The sequence below is a fragment of the Myotis nattereri genome (genome assembly GCF_964212035.1).
Source record: "Myotis nattereri genome assembly, chromosome: 1".
Lineage (NCBI taxonomy): Eukaryota > Metazoa > Chordata > Mammalia > Chiroptera > Vespertilionidae > Myotis > Myotis nattereri.
Genome location: NC_138075.1, coordinates 134,823,191 through 134,844,353, shown reverse-complemented (window position 1 = coordinate 134,844,353; position 21,163 = coordinate 134,823,191). Strand labels below are relative to the sequence as shown.

General features: G+C 39.6%; 1 protein-coding gene across 1 annotated transcript in view; it reads right to left on the bottom strand.

Annotated features, from left to right (window-relative positions):
* Positions 1-21,163, bottom strand: part of MALRD1 (MAM and LDL receptor class A domain containing 1) — a gene marked incomplete at both ends in the record, with an annotated part of 616,248 nt that overhangs the window by 217,090 nt on the left and 377,995 nt on the right. Inside the window, one exon of the mRNA XM_081103892.1 lies at positions 18,889-19,072. Within this exon, the coding sequence (XP_080960018.1) occupies positions 18,889-19,072 (184 nt within the window). The remainder of the gene's footprint in view (positions 1-18,888; positions 19,073-21,163) is intronic.

The following is a 21,163-nucleotide window of genomic DNA, read 5'->3' as shown; positions in this document are numbered from 1 at the left end:
TTACAATAACTAAAAGGTGGAAGTCACCCAAGTGTTTATTGGCAGTTGAATGAATAAACAAAATGTGGTCTATACATACAGGCTTAAAAGGGAATTCTTATATATGCTACACATGGATGAACTTATTAAAATTACTCATGTTTTAAATTTTTACATCTTTATGACAGTTTGTATAGAGTAACTTGGGGATCACTTTAATATTATGCCAGCAATATACATTTAAAATACAATTTTATATGTATAATAGGCTCAAATAATAAAGGAAAAATTAGAATTACCTGAAGCTTTAAAAAATGTGGCTGCCTTTACCCCATACCCAGAGATAATGATTTAAATGGTCTGGAATGGGGTTTGGGAAGAGATATTATTTTAATCTCCCCCAGAGATGTTAGTGTGCAGCCTGGATTGAGAACTGCAATCACTGATTCATTTCCCGATAGAAAGTGAACTTTTTTTTAAACAAGAGAAAACAAGAGAGAGAGAGAGAGAGAGAGAGAGAGAGAGAGAGAAGTGGGGGATGGAGAGATTGAAGGAGAGCCAGAATGAAGAAAAACAATTTTTGCCTCTTCAAAGAAATACATCTGTCCATCTGTCATAATGGGCGGTGGGTAACATTAGTGTCAGAACCAATGAGAGAAAAGGGTATAAAATCAGGCAGGGAGTGGATTGATTTCTGGAAATGGGCTTTCTTGGATCTCAGGCAACTAGAAAACCGAATTTTTTCAGGTGATTTAAACACTGAGGCTACCCATCGCTGGTTTACCTCGCATCGAAGGCTTCCTTAGCTTTACAAAGACCTATGTTCTCATAGTTTCTGGCTAACATGCCACAGCTTATTGGGCAATTGCATCCAAAGCCCAGAGATGGCTGCATTCCACTCAGCTTCATTTCAGTGTGCTTACAACAGTTAACAACTATTGAGATAACTTTCAATCAATCACTAAACTCATAAAATTATTGTTTTTATTTATTTATACAGTTTTTTTATTGTTTTATTGCTTAAAGTATTACAAAGGGTATTACATATGGGTCCATTTTATCCCCCCGCCCTAGACAGTCCCCTAGCCTCCCCTATCCCCCAGTGTCTTATGTCCATTGGTTATGCTTATATGCATGCATACAAGTCCTTCGGTTGATCTCTTACCCCCCTACCTCCTGCCCCCCAACCCTCCCCGGCCTTCCCGCTGCAGTTTGACAATCTGTTTGAGGCAGCTCTGCCTCTGTATCTATTATTGTTCAAAAGTTTATAATGGTCTCTATTATCCATGAATGAGTGAGATCATGTGGTATTTTTCCTTCATTGACTGGCTTATTTCACTTAGCATAATGCTCTCCAGTTCCATCCATGACGTTGCAAATGGTAGGAGTTCTCACAAAATTATACATAGGCATAAAATAACTAACATTAAAGATGGTTTAGAAATATATTAACATGTAAAAAATTAGTGAATAAAATTATTAATTTCTTAATATTTTAATTTCTTTTTTATTAGCTCAACCAACACATTTAGCTTTACTACAGATAAAAAGAGCCTCATAATACTTTGGACTAAGTTTATATTTAAAGCAATAAAGAAAATGAAAGCATCCCTCTGCCAAATGAATCCCTATGAGTCCTTGATAATCAGGGTAATCAATGAATTTCACATTTAGTTTCCATTAGAGTGGGACAATTAAGAGAATCCCATTTAACTATTAAAGATAAACAACTAAAATGAATCCAGGGTGTTCCCTCAGTGCAATTGACAACAAAATAAAATAGAAAATAATTACAATAGTAAAACGTGCCAACATGTAAAGAAAAAATCACAAAACAAACTTGTGGTGAGTTGTTCTGGTAGAGGACTTGGGAAGAAGGATCAACCAAAAGTATAAAGCATTATTAGTTAGACAAAATCTGGTGAATAAATATGTATGGCTCAAGGACATTTAAATATTAGCACTAAAATGTAAAGATAAAAAGAAAGTATGAAGAACATTTTACCTCAGAGTGTTTCTTAAGCCTAGTGATAAAGACAAACCTATAGAGTAAAATTTCAATTATATTAATTAAATAAATTACATAAAATGTATTCTATAAAAATATAAAAAGACCCCTGGTGGTGTCATCCTGGTATGTCAAGGCTGTGGGTTCCATCCCGGTTAGGGCACATATAAGAGTCAACCAATGAATGCATAAGTAAGTGGAACAACTAATCAATGTCTCCTTCTCTCTCTCTTCTTCTCTTTCTCTAATCAATATAAAAGTTCGGTTTTAAAAATATAAAAAGAAAAAGAAAAGCAAGAAAATCATATTTACAACATATCTTATAAAATAGCATTTATATAATTAGCAAAGAAAGAGCATGTCCAAATCAATATAAGAAAACAAATAGCAGTTCAGAAATTTCTGGAAGGAAATAAATGGGCTAGTCTGCAAAGGAGAAATGTGAATGGCCAATAACAAGCATGCCGGTTAAAATAAGCAATAAGCAACCGTAATAGCGAGCATGTGGAGAAACAGAGTAAAGAACACTGAGTGAAGAGTTGCCACTGGAAATTTACATATTAATACTCATTCTTAATTGACGATAAATATTAAAGTGATAATTCTGTATACTCTTAGGCTGAGAAATTGTTTAGTGAGAGCTTGTAGTAGGCTATTTGTTCTCTAAACAAATACCCATTCCCTTCTTTTACCTTAGTTTGTTTTGTTTTGTTTACTTTTTAATCCTCACCTGAGGTTATTTTTCCCATTGAGTGAAGGGAGGGAGGAGAGGGAGAGGGAGAGAGAGAGAGAGAGATTAATGTGGTATGTGCCCTTGACCCAGAATTGAACCTGAACCTGTGACCCTTCAGTCTGTGGGTTGACACTCTAACCACTGAGCAAAACCAGCCGGGCCCTCTACCTTAATTTTGAATAGACACATTTCCTGCGTTTCCTTTTGATTCGACCATGCAACAAAATTTGGCTAATCCTATATAATAAAGAGGGAATATGCAAATTGACCATCACCCTGCCACAAAGATGGCAGTGCCCACAGTGGAGGCAGGGTGTTTCCATAATACAAGATGGCTGTATTCCCATAATGAGCCTTAAGCAGAGGCTGAATTCCCATAATGAGCCTTAAACAATCAGCAGGGACCTGAGGCTGCGTTTCCCCCAACCTGCCCCCCCCCCACCTGTGGGTCTTGACGGGGACCTCAGGCTGCGCCCCCCCACCCAGCCCTGGGCTACGGGACCTGAGGCTGCTTCCCCGCCTGGTGGGGCTTGACAAGGGCCCTGACCAGAATTGAACCATGACCTCCTGGTTCATAGGTCTACGTTCAATCACTGAGCCACGCCAGAGGGCTTAAAGACTCTTGAATCCTGTGGTGCAGTCATGTTTCTGCCCATATGTGCTGAAGCAGAGAAAGCTGGTTCCAGGAGAGAAGGGACAGAAATGTAGATGTGTAGGGAGGAGCGATTTAAAAAGATAAGAGGCACAGGACGATCACAGCTCAAGTTCCCTCTTTTTCAGTTTCCTGAGATTCCTCATCTGAGGGCCCTGCAGAGTATGCGGATGTTAAAAGCCCATGCACCACACACATGTGCAAAGGCAATGACACAGCAGTTTTACAGTACGCACTGCGCAGGTGCACCTTTATCTTATGTAAAACTGATGTCACTATTTGGCAAGAAGCCTCCAGGGTGTCTGAGTTAGTATAAGAATATGGTACTGATCAGCTGGGGGCTGCCTTGGGGCTGCTGTGTTTGCAATGGCTGCTGTGTTTGCAATAAAGCATGGCCCACCTTCCTACAGCTGTGGTGTCTTTTTCCAATTCCCAGCATCCAAACAGGTCAAGTCCCTGGCAGGAGAACTTGGATCCAACACCTCATCTCCATAATTAAACTCCCTTTATGTCTGATGCCATTGTCAATTAAACTAGACCCAATTAACCTAGAGGTTTCCTATAAATTAGTATTAAAATGTATAAAAATTAAAAAACAAAAACAAAAGTAAACTACTTGACATAAATCCAAACTATAATGAGTTTTTTGTTTGTTTGTTGTTTTATTTTTGTGTTTGTTTGTTTGTTTTCTGAGCTCCTTCATGACCTTTTAATCAACCATTTAAAACTGTATTTACCACCTCCTCTGAGGTAAACTCCCAGACAATTTAAGTGCTCCTGTTTTGCTCATATCCTTTAAGTGCCATTCTGTATTAAACATCATTCCCTCCTCAGGAGGGATAATGTGTGTGCCGGTCTGGTTTGATCTCGGCACCCACTAGGTGCTCAATATATATTAGTGTCCTTCCATTGTCTTATGACGTATCCAATGCATGTTTTCATAAAACATGAAGTTTGTACGCAACTGATCGATGAAGGAATTAGGTCAATACAACACAGAAGCTGTGTTGATTCCTACATGATTTTCCCACTACAGTAATGTCTGGTGTCACCAAGGCACAGCAGATGAAAACAGGAAAGCAGCTGAGCACAGACAGCCAGGGGAGAACACAGACAGGGCTGCAGAGGGTGTCTCACCACTGGTCGTGGCTGCTTCTCCACATGCTCCCTGACAGAAGTACTCTTTGTCCAATGGTTTTTCCAAACTTTGGTCACTTTTCCTTGGTCTCCATCATTCAACAGCTCTTAGTTGATGTTTTTTTTATATCTCCCTTTCATTAAGATTCCTTGCCTTCCACCCTACCCCTTCCCTTTCTAGGTAAAGTAATATTTTACTGAAAAGTTTCTTTATGTATTAGAATCACATAATGTTTTCAGCTGTGTCAGTATTTATATTATGGTTGCTATTATTTATATTAGTACTCTATAATTTAGTTACCTCTGCTCACTGTGGCTTGCCCAAACCCTATTTTCCCATCAGCCTTTTTCTTGTGGATTATTCAAAAAACTGCTTTTCAGAAACTCATATATACCTCTTTGTGTATGAGTGTGTGCATATTCCATTATATTCAATGGACAGGAAAATTGGTTTCTGGCCCTGGCTTTGTATTTATGCATGTACATTTTATTGAAACATATTTCTTTATGTTTGATCCAACAGGATATAAATTTCTCAAGTTCCACATCTACTAATTTTAAGTACACCTGTAGCTTATATGTCTTAATATTTGTTTCAGAACTGATAAGTATATCTTTCAACAGTATAATAAAAAAAGGTATGTCAGAAATGTAAATTTTCTATTTCTTATTGATAAATATTAATATTAACTTTGAATTGAGAAAAATAGTAAAATATAGTTCAGTAAAAATTGAAATGCAATATTGTCACAAATTCTCAATGCAATGATCTTACTGACCCAGATATTACATGTGAAAATGTTCGGTGTAATTGAGACAAGTTATAATTAGAAATCATATAAACTGAAGATAATGTTAACATTCAGAAGTAGCTTTCATTAGGGATATTTCAAGGGTTATTTAAGGCTTTCTAAAATGAATATGATTATTTTTATTTAATTATGAATAGAATTAGATCATTGTATAATATTAATTTGATTATAATTACATATAATATTATAATATGCAGTGTATTATTATATAATTAAAACTTTAAATGTAGAGCTTTTTGACATAAATGCAAATTTTATCAATTTTATTGGAAGACAAAGTAATATCTGATATTTTCTAAATGCAATGGTAATGTAATTACATAGATTCATAGCTTTGACTTTTTAATTTAAAAAAGTTGGTTAAAGATATAATAAGAAATCCATTACATAGTCCTATTGTTTAAAATATGAGCATGGGACAAGGATTAAGAATCTAATCTCTGATTAAAAGTAAGCAAATAACTTGGCTCTAAGTCTTAATGTAGATTGTTATTGGTTGACAACTGCAATGAGGCTTCTTGCCTGAGGCCTGTCTCAAATCAATTCAATCAATAAAGCAAAGTGAGGGTAATAGCTGGCAATTACTGAAAGCAGAGGTTGATAGCACAAGAATTCTCTCCATCTTTTGGTTCTGAATTTTGTTTAGTGCCAACTTTATTTCCCTGACTTCTTTCCCCACAAGGCTGGAGCCAGGGATGTGAGAAGCTTTTTCTTAATTTATTTAGCATATTAGAATCTGAAAGGTAAGCATACTTCTCTCTCTTACTCCATTAGTTTAAAAACACCTGCAAAGGATTGATATCTTTGTTGTGATTTTGGGGGGGTCATTAATTAAGCAACCGCAATCCTCATAAAATGTCCTTAAAGTCAACAAATGTATTTGCTTCCTGTGCTACAATGTTGGATAACTCAATGTCAAATAGAGATCTCTCTATATATTTGCAGTATGAGTCTATAATAGCCCTAATTGTAAATAATGTTTCTCTATGTAATATAGGAAATTACATCGTGTGTTAGTTAGGATCAACTGGATTATATGACAACAAAATAACTTCCAAATTTCAAAAACATTTATTTTATTTTTACTATCATTATTATTTTTTTAATCCTCACCCAAGGATAGTTTTTCCATGGATTTTTAAAGAGACTGGTACGGTGGTAGGGAGAGAGAAAAGGATGGAGGAAGGGAGGTAGGGAGGAAGAGAGAGAGAGAGAGAGAGAGAGAGAGAGAGAGAGAGAGAGAGAGAGAGAGATATCTTATATGATCTTATTATCCAATGTCACCTCAAATAAATCAATAAATCTATCACCCAGAATGGGGGTATTTTTAAATACAACAACATCTTGCCGAAACCAGTTTGGCTCAGTGGATAGAGCGTCGGCCTGCGGACTGAAAGGTCCCAGGTTTGATTCCGGTCAAGGACATGTACCTGGGTTGTGGGCACATCCCCAGGAGGAAATGTGCAGGAGGCAGCTAATCGATGTTTCTCTCTCATCGATGTTTCTAACTCTCTATCTCTCTCCCTTCCTCTCTGTAAAAAATCAATAAAATATATTAAAACAACAACAACAAAAAACAAAATAAATACAACATCTTTTGTTAAGAAATAAAAGGCATTTGCAGAAATGTAAGGTAGTTATGTCAAATAAGACTATTTTTTCACTTGAGGAACCATTTGGCATACACCCAGTCAATAAATAAAGTTTATTTTATAGTATCACGTTTAATTTAAATAGATGAATTGGCTCTAAATAAAGATTACATTTAACAAATTTTGACAATTCTTGGCAGAAGACTTTAGCCTCAGGTATGGAAGGTGCATTGCAGAAGAAAACCTAGAATAAAAATAGTCACTTATAATCTGATAAAGAAACTACTATGGCCTGCATTGGGCTCAAGTTCTACAATATTTGTACATAAGGCTTAGTTTCTTTTTTTCCCTTCTCTTACTGAAGAAATTTCTGAATCCAAAATAAAATAAATCTTCAAAAATGAGGATTGTTTGAACATTAATTTTTTAAACAACAAGATTTACAATGTTTTAAAATATTTCAATTAGTGTTACTAAAACACTCCACTGTGAGCAATATGTCTGTTTTCTTTGAAGAGCATTTGAATTATTGACAAAGTAAATATGGCAGATACTGTGTGACTGCTTTTACCCCAACGTTAATCATGATTTCAGCACTGTTCTATGCTATTATGACGAAATATGGCTAAAAGTTTCAGTGCCAATTAACATCAGTAAGGAAATCAACCTGGCTGCTGTTATTCAGTGTAACCTCTTCGTATCTCAATTTTTCAGAGTTGTACTAAAGATTAAATTAAATAGTGCTGTGAAGATGATGATAATCATATCTAACATTTATTGAGTAAGTACCATGAAGAGTTACTGTTCAAAACTCAGGCATATATTAACTTGCTAAGTCCTCACAGCTACCATATAAGGTCGTTTCTTTTTGTTATTGTTCTAATAAAATAGGCACCCAGATGATAGGTGTCTATTCAAGGTCACACAACAAATAAGTGGCAGAGTCAGGCTTTAAATCTAGGAAGAATGACTCCAGAGTCTGCTTGCTTAACTCTCTCCACTCCTCACCCACCCCTCCAAGGCCTTTACTACACTATTGTCTGTATTCATGGACTATGCATATACACATATGAATTCCCCAGTTAATCTCTCCCCACCCACCCACACCCACCTTCCCTCTGAGATTCAAGTCTGTTCCATGCTTCTATATCTCTGGATCTATTTTGTTCATCAGTTTATTTTGTTCATTAGATTCCACATATAAGTGAGAACATGTGATACTTGTCTTTCTCTGACTGGCTTATTTTGATTAGCATAACACTCTCTAGGTCCCTCCATGCTGTTTCAGAGGGTGAGAGATCCTTTTTTTTTTTTTTTTACAGCTGCTAGTATTCCATGGTGTAAATGTACTACAGCTTTTAAAAAATATTTTTATTGATTTTAGACAGAGGAAGGGAAAGGGATAGAGAGAGAGAAACACCAATGAGAGAGAAACATCGTTTGGTTGCCTCCTGCATGCCCCCTGCTGGGGATCAAGCCTGAAACCCAGGCATGTGTCCTGACTGGGAATCAAACCATGGCCTTCTAGTTCATGGGCCAATGCTCAACCACTGAGCCACATTGGACAGGCTGTACCACAGCTTTTTTATTCACTCATCTACTGATGGGCACTTTGGCTGTTTCTAGATTTTACCTATTATAAATTGCACTGCTATGAACATAGCGGTGTATGTATTTTTTCTGATTGGTGTTTTAGGATTCTTAGGATACATTCCAAGAAGTCAGATCACTGGATCAAATGGCAGTTCTATATTTAATTTTTTTGAGGAAACTCCATACTATTTTCCATAGGGACTGCACCAGTCTGCATTCCTACCAGCAGTGTACTAGGGTTCCCTTTTCTTCACATCCTCACCAGCACTTATCATTTGTTGATTTATTGATGGTAGCCGTTCTGACAGGTGTGAGGTGATACCTCATTGTCGTTTTAATTTGCACCTCTGTGATGATCAGTGACTTTGAGCATTTTTTTATATGTCTCTTGGCTATCTGTATGTCCACTTTGGAGAAGTGTCAATTTAGGTCCTTTGCCCATTTTTTAATTGGATTGGTTGTCTTCGTTTTGTTAAGTTGTATGAGTTCCTTATCTATTTTGAAATTAACCCATTTCTGACGACTAAGCTCTGCATGAGGTGGCCTCATTTTCTCCCTCCCCTTGTTTTCTTCTGACTCATCAAGGCACTCCCCTCCCGGTCAACCTGCCTCACCAGCTCTGAGGCGTGGGCGTGCTCTTCCCCGCGGTGTTTGCATGGTTCCCTTGTATTTCATCAAAGCCTTTGCTTATCTGTAATCTTCCAAAGGGCCGTGTCTGACCACTCTAATCAGGTTAATCATTTTCCATCACCTTCACCCTAGTTCGTTCATAATGCCTGTCACTATGTGACACAATATTGCCTATTACATTATTGCCTGCATCTGTCACCAGAACGTAACCCAATGAAGGCAGAAACTTGCTCTGTTCTGAATTTTCACACATACAACAAGATTTGAATAAATGGTTTCTACTAATTCATTTTCCCATCTGTCCCTTTATCCATCTATCTATCCATCCTATTCTTCCATCATATGCGAATTATATAGTGCTACCTACCATTTTCCCTTCCCCCCCTTTTCTGGCAATTATTTTTTAAAGAGAAGTGTGAAAGATCTAAATGCAACATTTGGAACACATACGTTGAGAAGAACTACAGCTTTTCATCAAACTAAGTGAAGAAGGTAAGTTTTGAAATCAAACTCTACAGGGTTCTGTTTATAGAGTTATGCATTCGTGAGCTTTATAGATAGCAATCACTGTTTTGTGATCTCGGAAGTTCAATTCAAATCCAGAGTGAGGCTGCCCTGAAATCATTATCATCAAGCCACTATTTTTCACTCCAGATGAATTACTGTTTAAAGGACACTCAGGAGCCATACATACAGTTTTAAGGGGAAAAGATGAAAGGTGTGAAAGTAGTTATAATAAAAAAGATGTCTTTTCAGGCTATGTGTGAAGACAATGTACTAGACACCTAAAATTATGGCACTGGCTTCTCTTATTTTATTCCCAAGTTATTCCCTTCCTTTCACATTTAGGATTATTTGGGGAGCATGATGTGTTTTGATCTGTAGGAATTTAGAGAGAGACTGAGTAGCTATTGTTTACTTAGGAGATTTTATTGACTTCTGGAAGCATTTTCTACTCCCTAAATTACTTCTGTTTCACTGAACTGAAAACTGGTCATCATTCAATTGGATCTTCTAGGTTTTTCATGGAAAAGGCAACATCTTATATCCTTACTAGAGGCCTGTTGCACGAAAAGATCCGTGCAATAGGCCTTCCCTGCCCCTGGCTGCCAGCACCGGTTTTCCTCCGGCACCCGGGACCCAGGCCTTTGCTCCGGCCGGAGCCGCCTTCAAGCCCTCGCTGCTCCGGCCGGAGCCACCTTCAGTCTTCGCTCCGCCGCTTTGCGCCTATGTATGCAAATTAATCGCCATCTTTGTTGGCGGTTAATTTGCATATTGCTCTGATTAGCCAATGGTGGGCGTAGCGAAGCTATGGTCAATTTGAATCTTTGTCTATTATTAGATAGGACTGGCTCCCACATGAGTCACCAGGTTTACCAGTGTCTTGGAGACAGTTCAAAGACCAGTCGTGGAAATGTAAGATGGGTGGAGGGAGGGTGGGGTGAGCACATGGGGAAGGAGAGGAAACGCCAGGAGTCAAGAAAGGGTCTTAAAAGGTGAAATAGAAAATAAACAAAGCAAACACTGTGCACAACACGCATTTCCCTACGGCTCTGAGGAGTTGTGCATAGTGCACTGCACAGAGCTTCCCTCAGCCTGTGCGATCAATCACCTCTCAATAGAACAGAACCTGATCTTCAACACTGACATAAAAAGTATTGTGCCTAAAACAATGTCAAGTTGTTTGCTATCGTTGCTCATTTTTAGTTTTAGCCAACAGATTTTCAGTGCTTGCTATATCTCATGCATTCTTCAAGCACTTTATGTAAAGTAAATTATTTAATCCTTGTAAGAACTCTATGAGATGGAAGCAGTGTCAGTTCCATTTCCTGGCTGAGAAAATGAGACAAAGGCAAGTTGTGCCCCAAACCACAGAGCGGACAGCAAATGGGTAAGCTAGGATTTGCACAGTGGTCTTGTGGCAGAAGTGACAGAAATGCTACTTAGTATTAATAGTAAACACAATAAGAATCAGGTGAATTACTATACTTAATAAATAATGTTCTGATTGAAAATTGATTAACCATTTAAATTTAGAATTATCACATTTATAATTACAATGATGAAATATTCCTTTTCTTTTCATATAAATTATCCTCCTATTTCTCTGCTCTATAGAATGATAGTTGCATTTGCGATTTTTGTGCAAGCTATTTTAAAATCAGTTTGAATTTTAAAAAATATACCAATTTCATAATATTTTACTTATTTTTTTTATAAATAAGTTACTTGGTTCCTTGTTAACTTGTCCAAAAAGGAGATATGCTTTTTAATGTTTCTGTGGGCAGACAAAAGAATATGTCTATTCTTTGGTTTCATTTTTCTTTTTGAAGAAAGTACAGTAAATTTGATAGTAAATTGAAGATAGCACCAGAATGCAAAGAAATAAAAAGAATATAGCTATCTTATTTTAGCCATGTACTAAATATTATATTTTAAATCCAGTTGTAAGTTTTTTAATGGAAAGTAAAAAATAAATATGAAGCTCAAACAGCTTTTTTATTTGCAGGTAAAGTAGATAACTACCAAATATATATCTTATATATATATCCTTTTCTTTCATCCACTTTTATTCTTAATCAATTTTAAGCTTTTCTCTCATGGAATAAGTCAGGCAGAAAAAGTCAAGAAGCATGTATACACTTTCATTCATATATGGAATTTAAAATTGAAAGCAACAAATGAGCAAACAAGGAAAGTAAACAAGCAAAAATTCATAGTCACAGACAACAATATGATGGTTATCGGAGGGGAGGGAGGGTTGTAAAGGTTAATGGGGGCCAAATTAAGAGTGACAATAAAATTTGACTTTGGGTGGTAAACACACCATGAATATACAGATCATGTATCATAGAATTGTACACTTGAAACCCATATAACTTTATTAACCAACTAGAGCAGCCATGTGCAAACTACAGCCCGCGGGCCGGATCCAGCCCGTTTGAAATGAATAAAACTATTGAAAAAAAAGACCGTACCCTTTTATGTAATGATGTTTACTTTGAATTTATATTAGTTCACACAAACACTCCATCCATGCTTTTGTTCTGGCCCTCTGGTCCAGTTTAAGAACCCATTGTGGCCCTCGAGTCAAAAAGTTTGCCCACCCCTGAACTAGAGGCATGGTGCACAAAATTCATGCACAGGGGGTGGGGTGGGGTCCCTCAGCCTGGCCTACGCCCTGTCACAATCCTGGACCCCTGGGGAGATGTCGGGCCTAAATGGCAGTTGGACATCCCTCTTGCAATCTGGGATGCTGCATGCACCAGTGACCATACTTTTCATACAGGTGAAAGGCATTTTGCAGTTGTATGAGCAACTACATTTTTTTGCCCTGATTCTAAAAAGTAGTATGTAACATGATCCTTCTGAGGCAGTAGTACTATTCTCCCAGCTTATGGGTGGAAAAACTGAAGCAGAGAGAAGTTAAGTAATTGGCTTTGTCACACAGTTATAAGTGTTAGAATCAGGACTGACCACAAAATGTGCAAGCCAGAGTCCATGCAAGTCATCTAGTGTTTTCAGTATTAGAGTAGTCTTGCCGGGTTTTAATTTTTAAATCTAAGAGACTGTTCCCAATATATAGGGTAGGGGCCCTAGGCCTGGCCGGTGATCAGGGCCATCTGTGGGGTGAAGGTGAGGGGGTCCCTGCTGGCACTGGCCTTGGCTGGTGGCTTGGCGCTGCCTGCTGGCTGGCTCCATCCCCCAATCACCACCATAGGTCGCCTTCCTCTCAGGGGGCAGACGCTCAACTGGGGGCAGCTCCTGCGTTGAGTGTCTGCCCCCTGGTGGTCAGTGTGCATCATAGAGACCAGTTATTCCACTTGTCTTTCTGCATTTGGTTGATTTGCATATTAGGGTTTTATTATATAGGATGCCACCCCAATAAATTTATTTAAAAACTAAAAAATACGTTGAATTCTCATTGTGTAAAATGATATATTTTCAGTATGAAAAATATGCTGGATTCTAGAGTTGTCAATTCTAGGAAAATCTCAGAGATCATCTATTATGATCCTGTCATTCTGGAAACAAGGAAACTGGGGCTCTAAAATGGCATGAGCAATGTTAGGTGATGAGCATCAAAGTCTATAGAACTTAAATAAATCTATACAAATATGATGGTTTGCATTTGAGGTTTCCTGGCTCATTTCTCCTCCACCACTTTGATGTGGTCTTCTCTTTCCTTCATCTGTCCCTGGTCTACTCAATTTTGAATCCACTCCCAGTGGTCCTTGATTTGGTTTTTAATTTTTTTGTATTGGATTTGAATATGGGATGCTGTATTGGAGAGGAATCTTGGTGGATTCATTTTGCGAGTGCACAGTAGCTGGACTGCTCCAGCCCCACCAACTCCCATAGACCACTTGGGCCCACTCATTCTGAAAGTGGGTAAAATCCCTCCCAATTTCAGCTGCCATTTTCAAACTGTCTGACTGATTTTCTAGTGAATCTCTGCCTCTCAGCTCTATTGTGATTCTCCTGTCTCCTCTTTTGTAGACATAAATACCACACAGGACTTGAGGCTATTGCCAGTTTGTCTCCATTAACTTGTAGGTTTTGGAGGTTTCAATGCTTATTGACTTTGCTTACTTGATACTCTGACTGTTTTGATATAAGGACTTTTAAAAATCCAAAAGCTATTCTGACACCACAACTACCATCTCTCCAGAATTCTCCCCCATTTCTTTATTTATTTTTAACAGCTTTATTGATTTACTAGAGGCCCGGTGCACAAAATTTGTGCACTCGGAGGGGGGGGGCAGGGGGGGGTCCCTCAGCCCGGCCTGTGCCCTCTCGCAGTCTGGGACCCCTCGGGAGATAACGACCTGCTGGCTTAGGCCTGCTCCCAGGTGGCAGAGGGCAGGCCTAATCCCTAGGTGCAGCCCCTGGTCCAGCTCAGAGCAGGGCCGATTGGGGAGTTGGGGCGCCACCCCCTGTCATGCACAGAGCAGGGCGGATCGGGAGGTTGCGATGTCACCCTCAGTCATGCTCAGGGTAGGGCCCATTAGGGGGTTGGGGCACCGCCCCCTGTCACACTCAAGGCAGGGTCAATGGGGAGGTTGCGGCGCCACCCCCTGTCACGCACAGAGCAGGGCCCATCAGGGGGTTGGGGCTCCGTACCCTGTCACGCACAGAGCAGGGTCAATCAGGCGGTTGGGGAGCACCCCCCTGTCACTCACAGAGTAGGGCGGATCAGGGGTTTGGGGCACCGCCCTCTATCACCCACAGAGCAGGGCCGATCAGGGGGTTGGGACACCGCCACTGTCACACTCAGGGCAGGGCCAATGGGGAGGTTATGGCTCTACCCGTCACACACAGAGCAGGGCCCGTGGGGGGGGGGGGGGTTGGGGCGCTGCACCCTGTCACACACAGAGCAGGGCGATCAAGGGGTTGGGGAGCTCCCCCCTATCAGGCACAGACCAGGGCTGATCAGGGGGTTGGGGCGCCTTCCCCTGTCATGAACAGAGCAGGGTGGATAGGGAGGTTTTGGCCCCGTCCCCTGTCACACGCAGAGCCGCAGGGCGATCAGGGGGTTTGGGCGCTGCCCCCTGTCACGCTGATCCCGGTGCCGGGAGGACTCGTGGCTCCGCTGATCCTGGTGTTGGGAGGCATATTACCCTTTTACTGTATAGGATAGGATAGAGGCCTGGTGCATGGGTGGAGGACAGCTGGTTTGCCCTGAAGGTTGTCCTGGATCAGGGTCGGGGTCCCCACTGGGGTGCCTGGCCAGCCTGGGTGAGGGGATGATGGCTGTTTGCAGCTGGTCACATACCCTTCAGGTTGGGGGTCTCCACTGGGGTGCCTGGCCAGCCTGGGTGAGGGGATGATGGCTGTTTGCAGCTGGTCACATACCCTTCAGGTTGGGGGTCCCCACTGGGGTGCCTGGCCAGTCTGGGTGAGGGGTTGAGGGCTGTTTTCAGGCTGGTTGGTGACTGAAGCTCCCAACTGCTCCTTTTTTCTTTTTTTTTTATTCTGGGCCAGCTTTAGGTCTGGCTCCAGCTCTGAGGCCTCTGCTGCTGAAAGCAGGTATCTGGTCTGTTTGCTTTAGCTCTGGCTCCAGCTCTGAGGCCTCTGGTACTGAAAGCAGGTATCTGGTTTGTTTTGGTTCTATAATCGAAACACTGTATCAACTCCAGCTCTGAGATCCCGGCTCATTGAAAGCAGGTTTCTGGGGTTTTGTTTAGTTTCTATATTTGTTACAATGTTTCAAACTGCAAGCTCAGCGGCCGGCAAGGCAGGCAGGGAACGTTGCAGTCATCCGTCACTGAAGCAAGCAAGCCTCATGTTAGTTTCAAGCTGCCTGGCTGCCGGCCGCCATCTTGGCTGGCAGTTAATTTGCATATTGCCCTGATTAGCCAATGGGAAGGGTAGCGGACATACGCTAATTACCATGTTTCTCTTTTATTAGATAGGATAATTTACAATTTACATTCCACTAACCTAATCCATATGAAATTTAAAATGTAATGGTTTTAGTATATTTATGAAGTTGTGTATCATCACCATAAAAAATAGAACATTTTTCTTACTCCATAAAGAAACCCATACTCGATAATAGTCATTCCCTAAATCCATATTTTTTTAGCCCTAAGTAACCACTAATTTACTTTCTATCTCTACACATCTGCTAGTCTGTACATTCCATATAAATGTTATCATGTAATATGTAGTCTTTTGTGATTGGCAGGATGTGACAGAGAAATGAACACTGTCATTTTAACTTTCATTTCAAATGGGAAACAGCAATAATTACATGAGAGATTTTCATGACAAATTATGTGCATATGATTTGAGTTGATTTGCTAATACAGGGAATAGAGCACTATTTAAACACATGGCAAAGTAAATAATAATGATGATTATTACAGCAATCCTATGCAATAAATGGCTAATATATAAATTGTCCCCTCAACCAGGAGTCAACCGGGAGTATGACCAGGGGCCAGGGCCAGCTGGCCAACTGCCCCTGGCCCCTCCCCCAAGCTGGCCCCACCCCTGGTCAGCTCCCCCACCCTGATCAGGAGTGGAGCCAGACCACCAACTGCCTGTGGCCCCTCCCCCCGGCTGGCTCCATCCCTGGTCGGGCCCCCCCACCCTGATTGGGGTTGGGTCCAGCCAGCCAACCTCCTGCATTGCCTCCCCCCTGCCAGCCCCGCTCGATTGGCCCCAATAGGGGCAGGCCGTCCAGACCTCACCTGTGCACAAGTTCATGCACTGGGCCTCAGTAAAGTATATAAATTTTACTATGTTCCAAGACTATTCTAAGTGATCCATTTATATTATCAGATTTCATATTCACAGCAATCTATGATGGAAGTATCATTACTACCATCCCCATTTTATTGATAACAAAACTATGGCAAAGTGAAAAAAAAAACCATACACAAAATAACACACCCAAAATAGACAGTGGAAGAGCCAGATTCCACACACAGAGAGTTTGACTCAAGACTCCTTGTTCTTAATCACCATTCTGTAGTGCTTCTCTGATTTTGGGGTGTTTTGTCAACTATCATTCTCTTCTAAATTGCAATAGTAAAACATAACTTAGGGTAACATATTCTAAACTGTTTCTCCTTAGCCATACTTCACAGCACTGACAGTTTATTGGTATATGGAGTGGACATAGAGAGGATAAATGGTGATGAAAAAATAATATTAAATTTTAAAAAGAAATAATCATATGTGTGATGATTAATTATTAAAAACAAACAAACTAATGGATCATTGCTTTTCAGTTCCATGCTTAGTTTTTCAAACTTTTTCATAATGCTTTTCTTTTGCTTTCTATCTTGATTCATATATAATTTGAAAATCTTCATTATTTATATCAAGCTGGTCTATTAAAACAATTAATTTTTCCTAAAATATATTTAATATACAATTGATTACTTCACCTACCAGTGACCACAATTTATCTTTATCATTTATGACATAGAAAGAACTATAATAGTTTATCACTAAATATATTAAAGAATTAGTAAACTAAGCATTGGATTGAACTGAACAAAATTAACTATAATTACGTAAATTTTCACAGGACTTCAAGATAAATAGGGGAGGAAACAGTGTAAACTTCTAAATGAAACCCGGCAAAGCTGGAATAATTTCCCGCTTTCTTTTGTCCTGAATCAAACCATTTAGGAATCATTCTGCTTCCCTTGAGAAGAACGGAATCTTTATTGCTTAATAAAGCTTCTTTTTTTCTAAAATATTCAAAAATGCTTTGGAAAAACATGTTTATGTTGCTAGAAGCATAGGTAGGTTGAGTGATTAACAACTATAATAGAAATTTACCAAATTTCTAGGGAAGTCAGCAGGAAGGAGCTGAAGCAGCACATCGTGACCTCTACGATACCTTTGCATGATTATAGTTCAGGACCCACCTCTCCGTTGTCCAGCAGCCTCTCCCCTAAGCCAGACCCTGTCTCCTGTGTGACACAGATACCTGGAGCTCTGAGCTCCAGATCATCTGGGCATGGATTCTGACTTTCTGTAACATGTTCCAAGAAACATAATGGGGGAAATCAAACTGCAGAACTGACTTCTAAGCAGAATCCTTTGAAGCAGCCCTGGTCATGAAAAGAGCAGATGCTACTTCACCAAAAACTAAAGTCATGTTTTTAACTGCTTCAGTGAAGTCATATTTTAATATGAGAGCAACAATATAACTAATAGCATTCAAGTTTAGCTCTCAGTCCCTGGGGCTTACCTCTAAGTGACTTCATGTAGAAAATCACAGAAGGCATATCTCTCGTTAGCAGTATACATCACACAGCACTACTTTGGAAAGCAGATGGAATAGTTCCTCAGAAAGAACTATGCCAATTATGAAAATATACAAATGTATTTATAATTATTTTTTACATTTTCTAGGTATTTTTGTAAGAAAAATTTATATATAGTTAGACTTCACATTTAGAAGCATGATAAATAGCAAAGTTTTACAAGTTGCTGTTCACTGGCTAGAGTGGCTTCTTAAATCCCCTAAGCAGAGACTTCAACTCAAGTTCTGTTTGAATTATACTTAGTTGAACTTATTTCTCATATATTCACCAACTACTAGCTTTCTAATCAAGAAGATTCATCTCAAATTATTTAAAGTAGATAAATGTATATAAATATTAGGCCTACACTTTAAATTATGTTGAAAATAAGTAATTCAAAGGAGAACACCTCTGCATGTTAGAAAGGGGATGTATGGAAGGAAGACATTACTTGAGCAATTGACAAGTAAAGAAAATACTACTCTTAACATGCAAGTGTAGGTTCAATAATTATGAAATCAAATTATAAATTTATTTTTATTTATGTACTGAATATATAGCAGCAGAACACTATACCAGTGATTCCCAAAGTGGGCGCTACCGCCCCCTGGTGGGCGCTGCAGCGATCCAGGGTGGCGGTGATGGCCACAGGTGCATTTGTTTCAACTTTTTTTGTATTACCTTTCTATTCTGAGTTCAATAAATAGTTCCATAATTTCAAACTTCAATGTTTCTAATTTACACCTTTCTTTACTATATTTTACGAAAAAGGTAGAAACATTAATACATATATCTTTCTGTTTAATTGCTATTAAAATTACAAAAAAAATAATTTCCAGGGGGCGCTGAGTAATATTTTTTCTGGAAAGGGGGCGGTAGGCCAAATAAGTTTGGGAACCACTGCTTTATACATATGAAACAAAGACAAAAAGTCTAGATTATAAGTGTGTTTCCAAATGGAAATGCTTTCCAGAAACTTACCAGTCGTGCAGTTTTTAAATTCAATGTCATCAATTGCAGCTCCTCCTCCTAGATCCCTTGTTCTGATACCTTGGAACATAACTTCAAAATTTCTTAATTTTCCTAGCAGGATGACAGCCTTTTTCCACTGATCACCAGAAGTCTGCTTACTTTCTTGCCATACTTTTGATAGTCCTTTCTCTGTCTGAAAGTAAAATAGTTTACATTAGAGAAATAATTAAACACAAGAGGAAAAGAATAGAAAATAACTTCCAATCATTTCATCAGTGAAAACTCGATTTAAAAACATTGAAACTCTGATTATCCATCAATATATATAAAAGGCTAAGTGACCTAATGAACAAACGACCAGTCAACTGGTTGCTATGATGTGCACTGACCACCAGAGGGCAGATGCTCAATGCAGAAGCTGCCCCCTGGTGGTCAGTGTGCTCCCACAGCCAACCTCCTCTGGCCAGCCAACCTCTCGTCCCCCCTGATTGGATCTGATCGCTGGCCAGGCCAAGAGACCCCACCTGTGCAAGAATTTGTGCACCAGGCTTCTAGTGATATAGAGTGGGGCCTTGACTTACGAGTTTAATTCATTCCGTGACGGAGCTCGTAACTCAAATTACTCATATGTCAAATCAAAAAGTGAACGAGTGAGACACGTGATGCTGGGCTGATGTGGCGTTCACTGTGACGTTCGCTGCACCAACTAGCGGTGGGGTATCTGAAGCTGGCTCGTAACCTGAATTTTAGCTTGCAACTCAAAGCAAAAAATCTGCCGAGAGACAGCTCTTATCTCAAAAAACTCGTTAGTCGGGACACTTGTAAGTCAAGGCCCCACTATATATTACTGTATTTTTCCTTGTACAAGACATTATTTTTTTCTAAACTCATTAGACTGAAAATCAAGGGACATTCTTATATATGGAAGTCAGCCAAGGAGGGAGCTGCATGGGTGCGTAACTTCCCACATCTTATCAAACAGGCTTCTTCAATCATGAGCCTTATTGTTTCTGATGTCAGCTGATGCTGTAATTCAAGCATGTCAAACTCACAGCCCACAGGCCACATGCCTCTTTTATTTGGCTCGTGTTAGCCTTTGAATTTGACATGCTTGTTGTAATTGGAGGTGGAGGTGGAGAGTGCACAGATGCAACAGGGACTGGAGAGTTCTGAGCCCATAAAGATGTCAAAAAATAAAAAGATAAGTACAGGTAAGCGATTGTCTTAACTCTGCAAAATTCAAACTGAATATAACCAGCTATGTAAAAGAGCATGGAAATAGAGCTGCAGAGAGACAATTTGGACCTCTTCCCACTGAATGTATGATCAGACAGTGGAGAAAACAGGAAGAATAACTCCTTAAGATGCCCAAAAATAAGAAGGCCTTAAGAGGAAAACCAGCAAAATGTTTAAAATATTGATCTCTTAATTTGAGAAAATTTGGAAAAGTGGGGGGGCGTCTTACACATGGGGTGTCTTATACACGGAAAAATAGGGCACATCATCAAAACAGACATACTAGTATTAATCTACTACAGTGTTTCCTAAAAGCAATCCTAGAAGAAGTCAAAATAACTTTGTTTTGGTATTTTCAGAGATGCCATTATTAAAAAACTAGAGGTCCCATGCACAAAATTCATGCAAGAGTAGGCCTGCCTTCCCCCAGCTGTCGGCACCGGCTTCCCTCCGGCACCTGGGACCTGGGCTTCCCTCTGGCTGCCAGCAGGTACCCAGGACCCAGGCTTCCCTCTGGTCACCGGCAGGTACCCAGGAGTCGGGCTTCCCTCACAGCCCCGGCTTCATCCAGAAGGTCATCCGGAAGGATGTCTGGTCTAATTAGCATATTACACTTCTATTATTATAGATGTCCACATGGCCAGCGTGGCTCAGTGGTTGAGCATCAACCAATGAACCAGGAGTTCACGGTTTGATTTCTGGTCGGGGCACATGCTTGGATTTCGGCCTTGATCCTCAGTGTGGAGCATGAATGAGGTAGCCGATCAATAATTCTCTCTCATCATTGATGCTTCTATCTCTCTCTCCCTTTCCCCTCCTTTCTGAATCAACAAAAAATATATTAAAAAAATATCCTACTCAATTCAATCCACCTTTCCTGTCATGTATACAAAATTTTTTATATATTATGGAATCTGAACAGTTTATAGAAATCCTTAATTTATAGCTCTAGATATTCCTTCAAACTTCTATTCATATTTTTAATTATTGAGACTGCACTTTCCTTTAAAGAGCTGAAATAACTTAGAGAAGGAAAGGGAAAAGAAAG